The sequence below is a fragment of the Mustela nivalis genome, assembly GCF_964662115.1.
Source record: "Mustela nivalis genome assembly, chromosome: 15".
NCBI lineage: Eukaryota > Metazoa > Chordata > Mammalia > Carnivora > Mustelidae > Mustela > Mustela nivalis.
Window position 1 is genome coordinate 74087679 of NC_139034.1, and position 17787 is coordinate 74105465.

The following is a 17787-nucleotide window of genomic DNA, read 5'->3' on the forward strand; positions in this document are numbered from 1 at the left end:
TCGTTACAGGTGTTAACTTTGACCGTCTGTTTCTGCATATTCCCTTCAGATTGGCTTCTTTCACTTAGTAATAGGCAGATTGGGTCCTTTTGTGGCTTGACAGTTCATACCGTTTGGATACACCAGTTTATTTATCCATTCACCTGCTGAAGGACATCTTGGTGGCTCCCCAGTTTGGACAAGGACGAATAAAGTGAATAGAAACATCTGCAGGTTTTTGTGTGGACGTAAGTTTCAAGTCCTTTGTGTAAATGCCAAGGGGTGTGATTGCTGGATCACACCCTAAGGGTGTTTAGTTTTATCTTCCAAAGTGGTTGTGCCGTTTTGCATTCCCACCAGCAATGTATGAGAGTTCCTGTGGCTCCATATCCTCACCAGCATTTAGTGTTGTCAGTGTTCTAGATTTTAGCCATTCTGATAGGTATCTAATTTTTGTTTTAATCTGTACTTCTCTGATGATATATGATGTAGAACATTCATTTTTTACACTTTTTACATAAAGTCTTATTAACTGGTTTATTATCATGTGTTCCTAATGTTTGTCAAGGTCATCTCCTGAGACTAGATAAATGATAAAAGTGAAGCTATACTGAGTATATTGAAGTTGGAAATAAAAGTGTATACAAAAATATGTGCAAAAACAAACGACACAGAAAAAACGTATTTTATTTTGTCATCTATCTCAATGATCAAAGTTCACCAAAGACCATTTGCTTTCAGCGGGTCCCATTTTCGGCCTATAACTTCCTTGTCTCTCCACGCTCTCACCTCCACACCCTTGTGCCCGTTCCCCTGCTCCATTTCCTCTAGCTCCTGGCCACCCCCAAGAGGCACATTCTTTCCTACACAACTAGGAGCAGTGGGCATCACTTTGGTCACTCTCTCAGGCCTCTGCTCCGTCTGCCCCTCCTGACTCCCAACTCTGCCCACCTCTGGATCAATCTATTTTGACACTTCTTGGAATTCTGGAATTACAATGTTCAATTCAGTTTGTGCTTCATTCTTGTTTGGCAAATCCTCTTACTAACTTTAGATTTGCTTGTTCTTTTCTCAATCTCTACCTCCTCAAGGCCCTTCTCCAGTCTTATCCCCCTCCTTTAGCCACCTCCAAGTTAATGACCTTGTTACCCACTCCACAGAGGAAACAAGCCATCACCCATGCATGGAAGCCAGAAAGCTGGGCACAATCTTGGACTCCTTTCCCTTTCTCAGTGTAATATCCAGTCAATTGCTTTTTCAAGTTGTCTTAAAGTCTTTAGGAGACAGAGGAATTAAAAATATTTAATCAAGTAATATAAAATTTTTTCTACAGCAAAATAAAAACATACCTTACTAAAAATAAAGCCACATTCTACACTGAATACATTAAAATATTGATATTTTATAAATAAAATCATTTTAAATGGTAAATACATGATAACATTACTCTCATATGCAATTACTTATATATAGTATAACAACTGACTTTGAAAATATAAAAACTACATCCTTCTTTTAAAAAACATTTAACTTAATTTTACAAAATTACTAAAAGATAAAAAGTGCTAAATATGCTTCCATTGTTCCCATTTTAAAACAATTATAGCACATGAGATATTTAAAAAAAGATGAATGAGGGCATATGCCCCATCCTATATTGCCTAAGAATGAAAACTTGAGACTTTCTGGGCAGTGGGAAAGGCTGGGAAGCTGAGTTCAGTCCAGCCAAGGCTGTCACCCGCACAGAGCTGTTCCCCATCCTGGTTCTCAGAACCGTGAGATCCCTCCTTCCTGGCCTCCCTTCTATAGAGAAGCCTTGCTAGGCCTCCTGGTTCCAAACTTTCAGGAGAAAAGGTTTCTGAAAGAACCTTGATACTTAAATCCTATGGCAATACTAAAACTATCCTGAAGATTGAGGCATTTTGCATTTGAATTTTATACAAACAGTCACGAATCAATTCCATATGAAGAAGACACTTCATCAGTCACTTGATTTCATATCATTTGTCGAGGTAGAATAATTTTCTTCTTTCTCTGAAAACTGTCCTTTCTATACAAATGGTGTTTATACTGGAAAGGGTTCTAATGCCTTTTCTGCATTCTTCCAGTTGTGAAAATTCTCTCTGTACCAGTCGACTGATAGGAAAAACCAAAAGACAAAAATAAAATTAAAACATCGAACACCAGTTAGCCAACATTTACTGGGCTTCTGCTAAGGAAGAAAAATCCTGCCCCACAGCTACGCAGCTCATTTTACCTAGATTTTTAATTTAAGTAACAATCAGTCTTGCCAAAGGGGTGCCTCATGAAGAAAACAATTTGATTCTGAACTAATCAATGTCATTAATCACGAGATGTCTCAATACCTGAAAACTTAGATTTAAAAATCAGTTGTTTTCTTTTTAACTTCAAAAGTCCTTCAATACTGCATCTGCTAGTGTTAAGTATTTAAGACATTCTGATTTTAAGAAACAGGGAGCGAGATTAAGTTATTTGCCTTGGTTTTAAAGTTACGGAAAGAAATGTACAGTTTGTTCATGTAAATGCAGCAATACTGCATTACAGGTATGAGGAGATGTTGTGGTCTTCCTTCTGGTAATATGTAAAATTAGTTTATGTGGCTATACTATCGGTAGTTCTTTTGGGTTAAAAAATGATCAATTATCTCTGAATTAGCTTTTAAAAATTCAACACAAGTACTCTGTGTCAAGTTCTAAACGAAGACTTCTCTTCTACATGTGAGTTTATCTTTTCTCATGAATACATTTTTAAACCAAACTTTAACATATATATACAGATTTTATATACACTCATCTTAATGGCTATTTCTGCACATACTAAATTTTGTTGGTTTCAACATAAAAAGACTTAAGACACTCAAAGACTGCAACTTGATCGCTCCTCAAATAGAAGATGCCACAGACCTTAAAATGGACTGTTCTTTTACATATTGCCAAGAAAGAAAGGAAAGTGCAGTAAGAAGAAAACACGGGCAACATTAAAATTCACACCTTTAAAGAATATGGAAAAGTGAGAAGTCTGCACCTGCGAACCAATGAACTAGGTATCTGACAAATGCTGAGAAGACACAGGAAGCCTGAGTAGAAGTCAGTATGTGAAATACAACATACTGGAGTATGTTGTAGGAGATATGTTATTGTTGCTGCTGGAAATACATGAAATGTAACAGTTTGAAAAGTGAAAATGATTCATCACTATAGTCTACTGAATTTATAGTGTTCTAAAAGTAAATTACATTTCCTTTAAATTTTTCTGAATCTCACCCCCTCCCCTGAAAGTATCAATGCATAACATACTTGTTTTCTTTATTCCTTCTTTCCAAGGCACTTTGGGTCTCCATCCTAAGCCATGTATTTTTTCTGACTTCATTGGATATCTCATGTCGTTGGTAGGTCTCAAAAAAGAAAAAAGAAAAAAAAAAAGATTTAAAATGACATTGTGGATACATATTTACAAATTTAAATACTAAGAGAGCTAATGTGTGTCTATGAATCTTTGCCATAATTCAAACTTTTTCTTCAAAAATTCTCCCTGATGACACACTTAGAGAAAATTTGCAAAATAAAGTACACGTTGAAAAAAAATCATCTGGAATCCCAGATGCCTAATCCTCTCTATGGCTCATTCTTTTCTGCTTTCAGCCACAATCTAGGTATGAACACAATGCCTCATACCTAAATGTTTGATGAATGAATAAGTAAGTCCACATAAATATATTAGGGCTCTTATGTCCCATACCCTAAGTCAGGTACTTTATATACGTTATAATAAACCTTCAAATACTTCTATTAACAAGACATCATTATCCATATCTCACACTCTAGAAGACCTCAGACTTGGAAAAGGTCAGTAACTTTCTTTAAGTCACACAACTAGTAAGCAATAATGTTACCTTTATTCTTTTGATACACAATTAGGAAAAAAATATTTTAGTGGAAAAATCAAGAGCAATAATACTAGTTTCTGGTTAAGTCCATATATTTTAGAATTGTGTAAGTATCTAAGATTTCACAACCCTTCCCCCAAGGCTTTAACTTGTTACTCACCTATCATTCACATAATCCACCCAGCTTTCCATTTCGGACTCTGAACTGGTCTCTTTGATCTGTCAAAATGGAGAAGGCTTTTGAGTCAAAATTATAAAGTGAGATCAGAGAATAACAAAGTATTCAATAGCTGATTAAAGAGACCAGAAAAACACCCCCTTCGGAGTGCCTCAGTGATGCACTGGGTTAAGCGTCTAACTCCTGCTTCGGCTCAGGTCATGATCTCAGGGTCATGAGACTGAGCCCCACGGAGTTTGCGTGAAGATTCTCTCTTCCTTTCCTTTTACCCCTTCCCCCATCTCTAGCTCTCTAAAATAAATAAATAAATAAATAAATAAATAAATAAATAAAAAATAAATAATAAATAACAAAAAATAAAATAAATAATAAATAATAATAAGACTTTAAATAAAGATTTATTTATTTATTTAAAAGATTTTATTTATTTCTTTGACAGAAATCACAAGGAGGCAGAGAGGCAGGCAGAGAGAGAGGAAGGGAAGCAGGCTCCCCAGTAAGCAGGGAGCCCGATGCGGTGCTCGATCCCAGGACCCTGGGATCAGGACCTGAGCTGAAGGCAGAGGCTTAACCCACTGAACCACCCGGGCGTCCCAATAAATACATCTTTAAAAAAGAAAAAGAACCCCTTCAAAGTGGGGGAGACAGCTAAAATGAAGAACATTTTAGGAACACTTTCCATGCTTGATAACCCATATTCCATTTGAAGCTCACAAAGATTACACATTGCATAAACTAGGGGAGAATATTAATTTTTTTGGCTCTTGGTTATTATTCAGTGGGATACTGTAATTTATATTAAGTATATATTTGGTCTTTATCCAAGTTCCTAAAACCCTTGGCATTTCCTAAGTGACGTGAGATAAAAGTGTCTTCTGCTGTTCACAACAAGCTCCTTTCAAGCACACCAAGTTTATGTTAATGAGTGAATTTTGGAAAGCCCCTACAGGATGGGGGCTGGTGGCCAAGGGAACCAAGCCTGTGCTTAGAGGGCTGGAGCCTGAATTAATAGCCAGTGGTCAATGATTTAACCAGTCATGCCTACTTAAGTTAGTCTCCATGAAAAACCAAAACGATGGGGTTTGGAGAACTTCTGAGCTGCAGAAAACATGGAGGTGCTGGGTCAGTGGTGGCCCGGGACAGTGCGTGGTCAGTCCATGCTCCAGCATCTCCTCCGTCTAGCTGTTCCTGAGTTCTGTCCTTTGCAATGAGCCAATAATCTAGAAAATAAACTGTTTTACTGACTTCTGTGAGTCACTCCAGCTAAGCACCTCTGCTACTCGTCAGTCCGTGGTCAGAAGCCCAGGTGACAACCAGGTTTTGTGGTTGGCCCGTGAAGCAGGGGAGAGCCCTGGAGGTCTGAGCCTTTAGTCTATGGGATCTGGAGCCATCTCCAGGCAGATAATGTCAGAATTGAGTTAAATAATAGGCCACCCAGCTTGTCTCTGAAATTTCTTGGTGTGGAAAACCCACATGTTTGGAGTACAGAGTATTCAGAGAGCCAAGCAAAGGAAAGTTTTTCCACACACACACTACTGAATCCTGAGACTGAGAACTGATGTTCACTAATACATACATACACTCCTAACTATAATTACTTCCATATCATCAATCCTTAAGATTAGCGCACACCGTTTTGTATTTCTGACATTGAGGTATTTATTACAGTAAGCTTCTACATCCAATCTGTTAGGATTTTTACTTTCCTGAAAAGCTGTTATAAATGAGTGATAATAATTATATATCTTCATGTATTTTTCATTTTTTTACTCATTCACTTTCTAATTGAGTAAATTATAAACTGCTGATTTTGACTAAATGAGTGATGACTGCCACTGATTTAGGGACCATTTTGAAAACACTATCCTCTTAAAATATATACACACCAGTTGTATTAGTTCTTTGGCAAGCTGGAGCACTGACATTTCAAAATTGGTTCCGATGTTATAAATTTCACCTGGTTTCCCTTTCTTGAGGACAGTGAGAAATGCTTCTACTACATCAGTTGCATAAAGGAAATTTCTTGTTTGAAGCCCTGATCCATGAATGCAGCTGGAAAGATTAAATGAAAGGGAATCATAAAGTGTAAAAAGCTCTCCCAAACCAGGGTAACACAACGCCTGGATACAATTCCAGAGAAGCCAATTTCCATGGGGAGCCTAGAAATCTTTTACCGAAAACACTTATTCTCATGACTTTTCTAAATTTTATCCATAATTTTTAAATGACCACTGAACCTCATGCAGCACTCAGTAAGGAAGTAACACACATATAAATGATCCCTCAGAAATAACTTACTCATCAATTTTCTACTTTAAGTTCATTTTGAAGAAATATGTATAGCTCAGTGATTAAAAGGATTAAATAAATCCTTTGGAAAAGCAAAATTATATAAAGATGTTGGATCTTAATGAGATAATTCCAAGTTCTAGGCTACATTATTTAAGAACTGAAATTATTTAAAAAAATCCAAGTTATCTAAGTAAATCATAAAGATGAGTAACAGATTATAATTATTTAAAGAACCATCACATTGAGGGTACAAGGAATACATACATCTGTTGAAACATTCAATTCTATGGTCTTCAACTCTTAAGACTTTATGATTTTCAAGACAGGCTGTCACCAAATATTTTCCACATACCAGAAAAACATGGGTACAAAGGTAAATAATAACATACCATTTCCTGTTGTGTTGTAGTAAAGATATAAATTTTGGAATAACCTAAAAGAATATTTAAATATCATTTCAGATATCGGAAATTCACTCATTAATATGAATCTAACTCATCATAAGAGATTAAAAGATTATGATTATTAAGAAATATGCATATAGATAAATTCTAATTTTTTATCAGTTTCAAGAAAAAAGCTATTGTAATTTTGAGAAGTGAAAGAATTCTACGATAGCCTCCTATTTCACAAAAACAAGTCATCTGCTGGACAAATATAAAGACAAAATGATACAAATAGTGTAAAAATTCAGAAAATGTCTTCGTGAACAGTTTGGTCTCATCACAAGTTCACCTTTGATTTCCTGAGGACAGGAATCATAGCCCACTTACTGCTCTGTGTACAGCACCTACCCAACCAGTGCTTGTGAAATTAATAAAAAGTGAATTCCAGTGCCACTGAATTTAAAGAAAGGTTATGTTAAACAGGGTGAGATATATTATTCACCTTATAATGTGCCTCTGAAAGGTACTCCCCAAATTAAGCAAAGGAGACATTAAGACCAACAGATCATGACACGGCCCCTTTCTTTGGCCAAAGAGATCAATGCAACCAGCTGGAAAGTGAAAAATCCCATCTCCCAGTTTTTAGGCACAGGAGGCAATGGTTCGTTCAAATTAGGTTTAATGATACAGAACCAACTGCACAGTTGGTTCAGCCTTTTAAGTACATTTCTTTATTCACAACTCGTACTATTTTCTGGAAGACATTCAGGCCAGCAACTATAAAGAGGAGCTGGGGAAAACAGTGAGCCGGCTGACGGGAAGACAAATTTCTGTCCCAGCTTCCCGCAGGACTCTCTCACTAGCTCTCAAATTCCTGGACGCAAGCCAGGAAGGAGTCTTCAGCGGCATGGCAGAGGCGAAGGGAATGCTCTGCAGAGCTTCAGAATCGTGAAGAGCACCAGGCATTTTCACATTGTGATCTCACCGGACCCCTCAAAATCCCTTCTGAGTATTTTCACTATCCCCCAGTTTAAAGACAACGTTCCAAGGGCGTAAGGTCACACCAGCCCATGTCAGGTTTAGACCTCAACTCAGGTCTTCAGACTCTACACCTGATGAGATTTGCACATGGCCCATACACTGCTTATAATTATGTATAATTACAGCAGAAAATATTTCAGACAAATAACTGCAGAGAGATTATCTTAAATAACAAGAAGCTACAATCACCAAAACATAGTGCGGATTCACAAGTAAAATGTACCTTTTCTGGATACTGATGTGGTCCGTAAACATTACTGCTTCGTGTGATGACAGCTGGAAACTTAAAGAGTAGTCCATGTTAATGCAGTAAGAGGTCCAATTGTAATGATTCTCTAAGATTAAGAAGTCCTGAAAAATGGGCACTTGCAGCTAAGTAACTCCACACACATCAAGGACAGAAGTGAAGAGCTTTTTTTTTTTTTTTTTCCCTGATATAAGGTTCCTGAAAACATGGGAGAGGATAGGACTCAGAGAAGGGCAGAGGCTCCTAAAAGGAAGAGGAATATTTTCTCTCCTGGGACAAGAGCAGGACGAATATGGTTAGGTTTGAGAGCAGAAAATCAAGGGAATTTCCACCAGATGATTTCAGAGACTGCGTCTCAGACCTTAGGTTTGGTTAGATGTGAAACTTCACATTGTCTTTCTCTGATGCACCAACGCTTACAAATAAAAAGAGCTGGAAAGTGAAAAATCCCATCTCCCATGAAAGGGCAAAGGGTCAACGCTTTGGAACACAAAAGGCAAGAAAATGTCAAGTCCATTCATGAGGAGCCGAGAGGTGAATCAGGCAGAGGGGACCATGTGCAGGTCACGGAAGCTGCTCTACTTTGTCTGCTTCCCCCCGGAGGATTCTGGGAATCAGGATACTCCAATAGGGCTTTTCCCTACAGCTGTCATACTTCATGTACCACTGAAGTGGGAAAACATATATAAAAATGATTTCCTTTAAGTGGTGAACTAAACAAGAAGTAGGTCCTACTTTGTCCACATGATATAGGAAATAAATATTTTAAACTCCTTAATATATAAACTCCTGAATCTATGTCTTCAACTTTAAAAATGGAATGTGGCTAATGCTAACTTGGAGTTTTATCACCTAAGTCAAAAGAAAAATGATTCCAGAGTTTCTGAAATCAGCTCTTACCTTATATCGTTCCCAGTACGACTGTACAAAACACTCAGCAGCTGCTTTAGATGATGCATAAGGATTTGTAGGTTGTTTGGGTGAAGATTCATCAAATTCCTAATTTCAAAAAGATGCATTAAAAATACATATTATGCATAGTTTCTAAGTAGAAAAAATAAGAAAACATATAATAAACTTGAAATGTTAATTACTACATGTTAAAAGACACTACTGAACCCCAACTATATCCCTGGTATTTTTCTAAGCATTTTTTATATAGTAGCATTCACAGCAACCCTATAAGAAAGGCAGAGAGAACAGCAAGTGCAAAGGTCCTGGGGCAGAATTGTGTCCACAGGAACTGCAAGGAGGCTGATGTGAGAGAAGAGAAATGGGAGATGAAGCCAGATAGCTGGAGGGCGGCCAGACCATGTAGAACCTCGAAGGCCAGTGTAACAAGATGAACAGATTTTGAGCAGAGTAATGTCATGATCTGACTTTTATTTTAAAAATCATTTTGGTTACTGTGTCAGATCTGATGTAGGGTGACAAAGTTACAAGAAGAAAAATGTTCACCTCACAAAAATTGCAATGAGAACTGAGAATAATAGCTTCTCACAGGTGGGACTGGATACTGAGGAGAAGTGGTCAGGGTCTGCTGTTTTTCAAATTGCTTGATTCAAATTGCTTGATTCAAATTGCTTGTTTCAAATTGCTTGATTTTTTTTCTCGCCATGTGTGTGTTTTGGTAAAAATACAAAACAGAATGAGGTCACTCGTTGAAAACAGTGATGATGAAAAATGCAGATGAGAATGGAGACATCTTTTGCATAAAAAGTACAGTATGTGCAAACGATTGAAAAAGAACAAACGCCAGTTTCTACATTAATTTCATATTCACTCCTTAACATTCCACTGTTTCCTGAGGGGAGGAGGAAGGTGAGCAGGCAGTATGCCGTAGTCTAGTTACCTACGCCTGGCCATGGGAAGGACATTTGTCATATATGGACTGGGACAGAAAGGTGGGATGTTCTGCTCTCTTGCAAAATACTGTCAGTCAAATTACATATTAATTTGTACCAAGACTAGGTGGTTGTTGTCATTCAAGGTGACATTCTTTGATCTGAACAGAAGACACAAAGGAATAACATTTTGGAGAGTCCCACAGTGTGTGTAATGAGGGGATGAAAGAAACCCAGAAGAGGTTTTAAGAAGACAGATTTGCATCGTGGTCCATGGTAAGGAGGAGAAACATACCATTTCTGAGCTTACCTTATCGAGACTGCCTCCATATACTTCATCTGTGCTCACGTAAATGAACTTCTCCACTCTGGCTTCGTGGGCAGCACTCACCAAAACATGAGTGCCATAGACATTAACATACGTAAACTCAAAGGCACGTACAAATGAAAGATCTAAAAAAAAAAAAAAAGAGAGAGAGAGAGAAATCTAGAATAATTCCACCCAAGGGACAAAACAAATACCCAACAGTAGACTCAGGTTTAAGGAAAGTTCTATTCACTTCTCTTCATTCACCACAACTGCAAAAGTTAAAAAAAAAAAAAAAACACACATTGCTATTTATGATTGCTTTAAGCCTAAATTGTGAAGCATATGTAAATTCTTAGAACCTAGAAAACTATCAGTGCTAAATTTGCAGGAAACACTTTTTTTTTATTCTAAAAAGAAAAAAAAAAGGATACATCTAAATTTAAAATGTTCTTAAATTTAAAACTTGAAACTTCCAGTTTCATAGATGGCAAGGCTTTTCAGATCAATCTGTTATTGTTGAAAACACAACAAATGTTCGATAATTTTTTTTAAAAATAAATTTACTTGAAGAATAGGTTCTCTATAATCTGGGAATGAGGGGAACTTTACTAAAAATGGCTCACAATCCAGAAGCAAAAGGGGGAAAAAAAAAAACCCAAAACCTGATCAGTTCAACTGTGTTAAAGCTCTTGCACAGAAAAAACAACCAACCAAAAAATCTATAAACAAAGTAAAAAGACAAATGACAGATGAACCATGACAGACTATGGACTCTGAAAAACAATCTGAGGGTTTTGGAGGGGCGGGAGGTGGAGAGATGGGTGAGCCTGGTGGTGGGTATTAAGGAGGGCACGGACTGCATAGAGCACTGGGTGTGGTGCATGAACAATGAATTCTGGAACACTGAAAAGAAATTTAAAAAAAATTTTTTTTAAAAGACAAATGACAAACTGGGACAAATATGTGAACTTATCAGAAACAAAAGGCTAATATATTCAATCTAAAAAGAAGTCATATAAAATAAAAGGAAACAACCCTTTTGGATAGGAGACATAAACAAATAGTTTAGACAAGAAATGCAAAGGTCCTTAAGCTGAAGATGCTCAGCCTCAATTACAATAAGAAAAATTCAAAATGAAATCTCAGAGATGCCACTTCTTACCTATCAGATAGGCAAAAATTTAAAAATTTGTTGGTGAGGCTATGGGGGAAAAGATACTTTATATATTACAAGTAAGAATGCAAAGTGTTTTCAACCCCTAAGGAAGGAAATTTCTCAATAGCCAGGTGAATTACATGTGCCTTTCCCCCTTCACCCTGGTTATCAGGCTGAATTGTGCTCCCCCAAATTCATGATGGAACCCTGACCCCAAGTACCTCAGGATGTGCCTATATTTGGAGACAGGGCCTTTAACAGGTAGTTAAATAAAAATAAGGCCATCCAGGTCCCTGTCCACCATGACTGGTATGTTTCAGAAAAGACATTTGACACAAAGAGAAACACTAGTGATGCCCAGGGGAAAAACTGTCAGGACACAGAGAGGGAGTGGCCACTTGCAAGCCAAGGAGAGAAGCTTGAGGAGAACCTGGCCTGCTGGTGCTTGGACTTCCAGCCTCCAGAACACAAGGACACAGGCATGAAGCCATCCACTGTGGTACTATTTAAACAGCAAAATGTAGGAAATGAACACAAACGGGGTACAGCTACATAATGGAGCGTATGAAAATAAAAAGGAACGAGGAATATGTTATATTCTGCTACAGAATAATCCCCTAAATAGACTATGGAGGAGACCAAGGTAAATTATAATTTTAAAATCAAGTAACAAGGCAGTAATATACCACTAACGAGGATTCAACAATATTCTATCTTCTGTTTAGGTGATGGCTATATGAGTATTCACACTATCATTATTCATTTAACTTTACTTCTAAATTCTTCTGAATGTATGGTATATTGCACAATAGAAAATGGTAGGCAGAAGATATCGTAGATGCACAGAACACTATGGATAATATAATGTTCAACTGCGTATCCCCCACCTGGCTTTAAAAAAAACACACACATGCACACACATTAAAAATATAGGTGAGGGTCGCCTGGGTGGCTCAGTGGGTTAAGCCACTGCCTTCGGCTCAGGTCATGATCTCAGGGTCCTGGGATCGAGTCCCACATCGGGCTCTCTGCTCAGGAGGGAGCCTGCTTCCCTCTCTCTCTCTCTCTCTCTCTCTGCCAGCCTCTCTACCTACCTGTGATCTCTCTCTGTCAAATAAATAAATAAAATCTTTAAAAAAAAAAATATAGGTGAAGGCTCATCTCCCCGGAAGTTATCACTATATTGCATTTAGTTAAACTCAATGTTTTAAGATTGCATTTACAGTTATATTTCAACCTACATGAATAAAAGTGACTGGAAAAGCACAGTTTTCCTGGAAGGGCATGGTATGTGCTCCTTCAAAGACATATTAAGTCCCTACTTGCTAGACTTCAATACTGGACTTTGATTTAGGGTAATTAGTCACCGGGAAAAAAATTTGCCCATCATAACTGTAAGATAAAACAATGCTTACCTACATGTGTTTGTGCAGCAAAATGTAGTACTATATCTATTTTTTCTGTTTCAAAAAGCAATTTCACAAAGTGAGAATTACATATGTCACCCTATACAAAAAAGAAAACAGGAAAAAGTGAAATTTCACTCAGCCACTGCCATTGGTAATAGCCATTTTACTACATGAACCAAAACAATGATAAGAAAAAAATTAATCTCCCCCATCACCCTGCTTTAATAGAGATTATGTTGAAAATCCAACCAAGGAGCCAAATAAGTATAGTAATGATGTATTTCTCCAGCATCTGAGGATATGAGATAATCAGTTCCAAATACTTATTTGCAAATATGTGTCCCAAACAGTATTTTATTGAGCACCAATGACAACTAAGAACCAAGCTAGCTTTTTCCCATAACATTTTTGCCAACCTCATGTTAACAGGAGATTTTTATAAACATATTTTTCAAGTTTGAGGTAACCATTATTGCAATACATTTAAAGTAAGTGTAACCATTTACAACCACATTTTTAAAAAATGTGTTTTACCACAACTGAGTGAACTAAGTGGATTCGTAAAAGGACTTTCAATGTTATATGTACATTTAACTCTTCTAAAAATATGTATTCTCAACAATTCTTTGGTGACTGAAAGAAACGCTTTCATATAGAAGAGTGTGCTCAGTATATTCTTTATAATTTGTAGTGAAAAGCAGAGTTTATAGATAATCTTTAAAAAAACCCATAAATCATTAAATAGTTTCATTTGACATTAAAATTTCCCTTTGTAGATTAATGACCTGGCTCTCTGGTTTATACTTCGGACTCTTCTAAGAGTGCCTAGTAAATCAGCCCTCCAGAGCCAATCAATCCACTTTGATTGAAGAACATTAGCCCACGGGCTGTATGATAGGCTCTTTGGCTGTTGCCTGGCCTAAGTAACAGTCCCCTCTACACCAATCTCTTTAAAACCCAGCAAGACCTCATTAAGAAGGCTATTGAGGACCTCAATATCATAAACCATGTAAGGTCAGTCACCTATGCATAGAGCTGCCAAGGCACCAACTATCACATGCAGCTTTATAGTGGTATTAATCTAAAAGTAGTAGTCTCTGTAGCACATGGTACTGTTGGAAATTAGAAGGTCTTCAATAAGTATGCTTTCCAAGCCCACACTACACAAGCTTGCCAAGTAGAAACAATGTCTGAATGGCTACATAGGCACATTAAAAAATTATATAATTATAAGAAAAGTTTCATACCTGTATAAATTTGTAGTTTTGTTTGTTAGAAATGGTTTCAAGATTCTTCAAGCTTGCACAGTAATCCAGCTTAAAATACGTAAGTGAGGGAGAGGGAGAGAAACAACACAAAAAGTGATAATAGTTTTTCCTATAAAATATCGATTTATTTTAAAGACTGTAGCTATTCTGATCGTGATACGAAAACATGTTTTCTTAAAGTGTTTGCTCTTTGCTTTTAGAAGACGTCTCTGGTATATTAGAAAGTAAAAAAACAAAAATCATGTAATTTTGTTACTTTTTGAAAATACAAAAAATTACTTTTTAGAAACCCTTCCTTTAAAAAATTTTCCGGCCCAGATTTGCCCCCAGCCACCAGAAAAGCTTACCATTTCTTACTGCAAAAGAACTAGTACTTGAAAACAATTATACCTTTGTTATGCAAACTCATTACACTGTTTTCAGAGTTAATTGTTGGTAAATCCCTGTATAAAGGGGGAAAAAATTACTGTCTCTGACAGAAAGGCAGGCAAAAATTGGTAAGACCTACAGATAATTCTGTCTATAGATTTTTTACTATTATGTCTTATGAAATTAAGGTAACTGTGTCTCATGTTTTAAGTCAAAAATCCAGTGATTACCAATCATGGCTTTCAGACTCTTCAGGGAGACTTCAACTATTACAGAAAAATCCTCAAAACTAAATTAGTTTTAATTTAAGAAATAAGTATGTAATTTTCCATAAGGTGGCAGTTATAATATCAAATAATAAAATAATAAAATCAAATAATCAAAGTATTCCAATTCCAGAAAAAGATTAATAATCACAAGATTACATTAAATATTGAATTCAGGGTTGAAGATATTCTTCTGGTAAAAGTACTGCACTTAAAAGCTTTACTTTATGGGCTATCATAATGAAAAACTTCTAAAAGACTAAGATTAAATATAGCATGATCACATGACTATGTAGATCCCTAAGTTGCCAAAATGACCGAATAAAAACTAAAATATCAGTGGGATAAGATTCTAACACTTTAAAAAAAATGTATATAAGTATCCGTGCATGAAGCTCATTTTTATAAAACTCACCTTGTCTAGATTTATGATCATATAGTTTGGATAGTCTTCTACTAAAGAAACGATCATATGTGATGCGCTTTAAAAAAAAAAGTATATTTTGTTAGTAGAAGATGTAACCTTTTCCCTAAATTCTTCACATTTCCTAAATGTTACCTTAACCTGTCGAATATTAGAAACTATTCAGAGATATCTTTAAGTTTCTGCAAAATAACAGAAATAACATTAAGTACACTGAATACACTCCCTCCTCCACCCCCACCACTTTTCACTAACTTTCTCAACAGGATCAATAATCGGTATTGATATATCAATATCCTTTGGCACTGTGGAGAAAAGAGAATTTACTGGTCCTGGGTATAAGAACCAGTAAAAAAAATTGTCTAACCAAACAATTTGTGTCCACGTGCTTTGAGTGTGGGAGTGAAGCAGGTTGATAAGTACAATGGGTGGTGTTCAGTACAGACAGACTGAAACTATAACATACCTTTAAAGAGACCATGGGTATAACTGTGCAAAACTTCAGTTAGTATGAGCACAGTTGTTTATGTTCACAGTAACCCTACTGCAATTACTATCTCCTGGTGCAAGAATTTGGTGGTGTAAACTAGAACATTCAGGGAGGTTCTAGATTAAACAGAGGTTTCCAAGCTAATAATGGCTGAGGCCATCCTGAATTGGGTAACCATATTGGCTCCTGGTTTTCCCAGGAGCAGGAGTGGAACCAGAGGCATCTCTCAATGAGATGGTCCACCAGATTTCCTCATAGACACCAAAACATTCGGCTCCCAGGAATAAGGGCAGCCCTTGACCAAATTATAAACTCAGAGTTTGTACTTGACAGCCCTTTCACAGCATTTTCTAGAACCTGCCCTTCTGGGACCAGCATTCTCACACAAGTACCACCCTTTTATGGCCATGCCCCTCTTCTCATTAGATAAACCCTGCCTGCCTGGTACCCTCCTCCAAGTTATTGTCAGATTTAAAGAGGTGACTTAATGTGCCAATGGGGGACGTGATTCCCATGTTCCCATGTTCTCTTCCACTAGACATCGGGAGTTTACTGTTGGTACCTGTGCATTCATCCATTCAATAACTACGGAAGACCTTTGTAGAACAAGCCAGGCATTCTTACATATGTTGAGGGAACAGTAGTCTCTACCCTCATCCAGTTTACATTCTAGAGCAGGGATGCAGGCAAGAAGCCAGTAAACATTAATACACAAAATAACTTCAGGACTTCAGATAGTGATTAGTGTGTTAGTTGGGAATGGGGCGCTTTTAGATAGGATGGCTAGGTAATGCCTCTCCCAGGAGGTGATTGATGTCTACGCAACCATCGGAAATGAGTGATGCAAGCGCTCTAACCGAAGGGGAAGCAAGTGCAAAGGCCTCAAGACAGGTGGAATGAGCCTCATGCGTTCCAGAAATTCCAAAAAGGTTAAGTGCAGCAGGTACAGAAAAACAAAGAGGCAGAATGGCAGATCAGGTTGGAAGATCAGGCCCCGGGGCACTTGAGTCTTCTAGATATGCAAAAGAGTTTGGATTTTATTCTAAATTTGACAGGCTGGGTAAAACTTCGTGGGTAAAACTGGGGTAAAACGTTGTGCACTTATCTACTTAATAAAAACTGACTTCTGTGTGCAGAACAGACTTTTAGCCAACGAGGGGGGTAGCAGTGGGACCAATCAGAAAGCTACAGTCGCAATCCAGGCAGAAGCCAGTAACGTGGACTAGGATGGGAGGGGGAAGGGGCGAGAAGTGGTCGCGTGGGAAGCAGTGAACGCGGACTCACTGATTGCACGTGGGTGTGGGAGGGCAGGAGGCATCGCTCAACTCGTCCAGCTCAAAGCACCAAGAGAGGGTGTGGAGGTGTTGCCGTCGTTGTTTTATAGCCCGCTGAATAAATGAATGTCCAGCTAAAATCCAAAAATCGTTTCGTGGCTCTTACATGCACAAGGCCTGTCTGCGTACGGAGGGGGCGGGCTGGAGGCTGGGGCCGTTGGTGAGGAGTTTACCGCCCTGTGGGGGCACTCGGAAGAGGGTCAGGTGCATCCCGGGCCAGGTAAGAAGGCAGAGAGCACCACCGCGCTTCAGCTTCGGTGGGGAGGCGCCTGAAAGAAGTCGCGGGTTCAAAGGAACCAAGACTTCGCAAGCGGGGAGAGGGGGAAGAAGGTAGGCTGATGCTGTTCGTGCGTTAAGACCCTCCCACATCAGACCCCCCCAAGCTGGTTCCAAGTTGCCAAGAGCAAGCAGAGGCGCAGGAAGAGGTTGGGGTTTCTGGGGAGCCACTCCTCGTCCAGCGGCGCCGTTACCTACATGAAACCAGCACCCCCGGTCACCAGGAGCCGCTTCGCAAAGCTGCTGGGAGGACCCAAGGGCTCCGTCCGGCCCGCAGCCGACATCTCCCAGCTCGGCAGTGCCCGGCAGCGGCAAGCGCCAGATCTGTACACCGCAGCGAAGTTCCACCGCGACTTTGCGCGACGCGTCTCGCGGCCCCGACACGTCAGTGGGGGAAGGTGGCAGCAGCTTCCGGAGACGGGCCCGCTTATCCCCGCCCCCTTGCGCGCTGGGCGGGGCCCTCGGGTGCGCGGGCAGCGCCACGCTTCTGCGCAGGCGCAACTCTTCTCTTTCCCAAACAGGGCCCGTTAGGTGTAATTGGGGTGGCTGGGAAGTGGGGTCTGGAATGTTTGGTGTCAAGTGACACCAGAATGGATCAGGCTTTACCTGGG

General features: G+C 38.6%; 1 protein-coding gene across 4 annotated transcripts; it reads right to left on the bottom strand.

Moving 5' to 3' along the window:
* Window positions 1-646: 646 nt before the first annotated feature.
* TGDS (TDP-glucose 4,6-dehydratase) lies at window positions 647-17605 on the bottom strand. 4 transcript variants are annotated; one of them, XM_082701499.1, is made up of 13 exons: window positions 17375-17566; window positions 16129-16235; window positions 15068-15134; window positions 13997-14065; window positions 12756-12846; window positions 10185-10327; window positions 8931-9029; window positions 8007-8066; window positions 6746-6789; window positions 5951-6116; window positions 4047-4105; window positions 3297-3394; window positions 647-2115 (listed from the first exon to the last, which is right to left on the bottom strand). In XM_082701499.1, the coding sequence occupies exons 2-13, from the start codon at window positions 16134-16136 to the stop codon at window positions 2045-2047; spliced, it is 975 nt and encodes a 324-aa protein (XP_082557625.1). In that variant the 5' UTR covers window positions 16137-16235; window positions 17375-17566; the 3' UTR covers window positions 647-2044. The 4 variants fall into 4 exon arrangements, with proteins under 4 accessions (XP_082557625.1, XP_082557627.1, XP_082557626.1 ...); XM_082701501.1 differs by lacking the exon at window positions 16129-16235 and adding an exon at window positions 16851-17169 and having other exon boundaries at window positions 17375-17560; XM_082701500.1 differs by lacking the exon at window positions 16129-16235 and adding an exon at window positions 16851-16974 and having other exon boundaries at window positions 17375-17547.
* Window positions 17606-17787: the final 182 nt, after the last annotated feature.

Coding starts and splice junctions, on each gene's coding strand:
- TGDS (XM_082701502.1), bottom strand. CDS start 17,460: ATGTCGGCTGCGGGCCGGACGGAGCCCTTGGGTCCTCCCAGCAGCTTT. Junction 9,030..10,184: donor ATGGAGGCAGTCTCGATAAG/GTAAGCTCAGAA, acceptor TTTTGAAATTAG/GAATTTGATGAATCTTCACC. Junction 4,106..5,950: donor CCAAAGAACTAATACAACTG/GTGTGTATATAT, acceptor CCATTTTGACAG/ATCAAAGAGACCAGTTCAGA.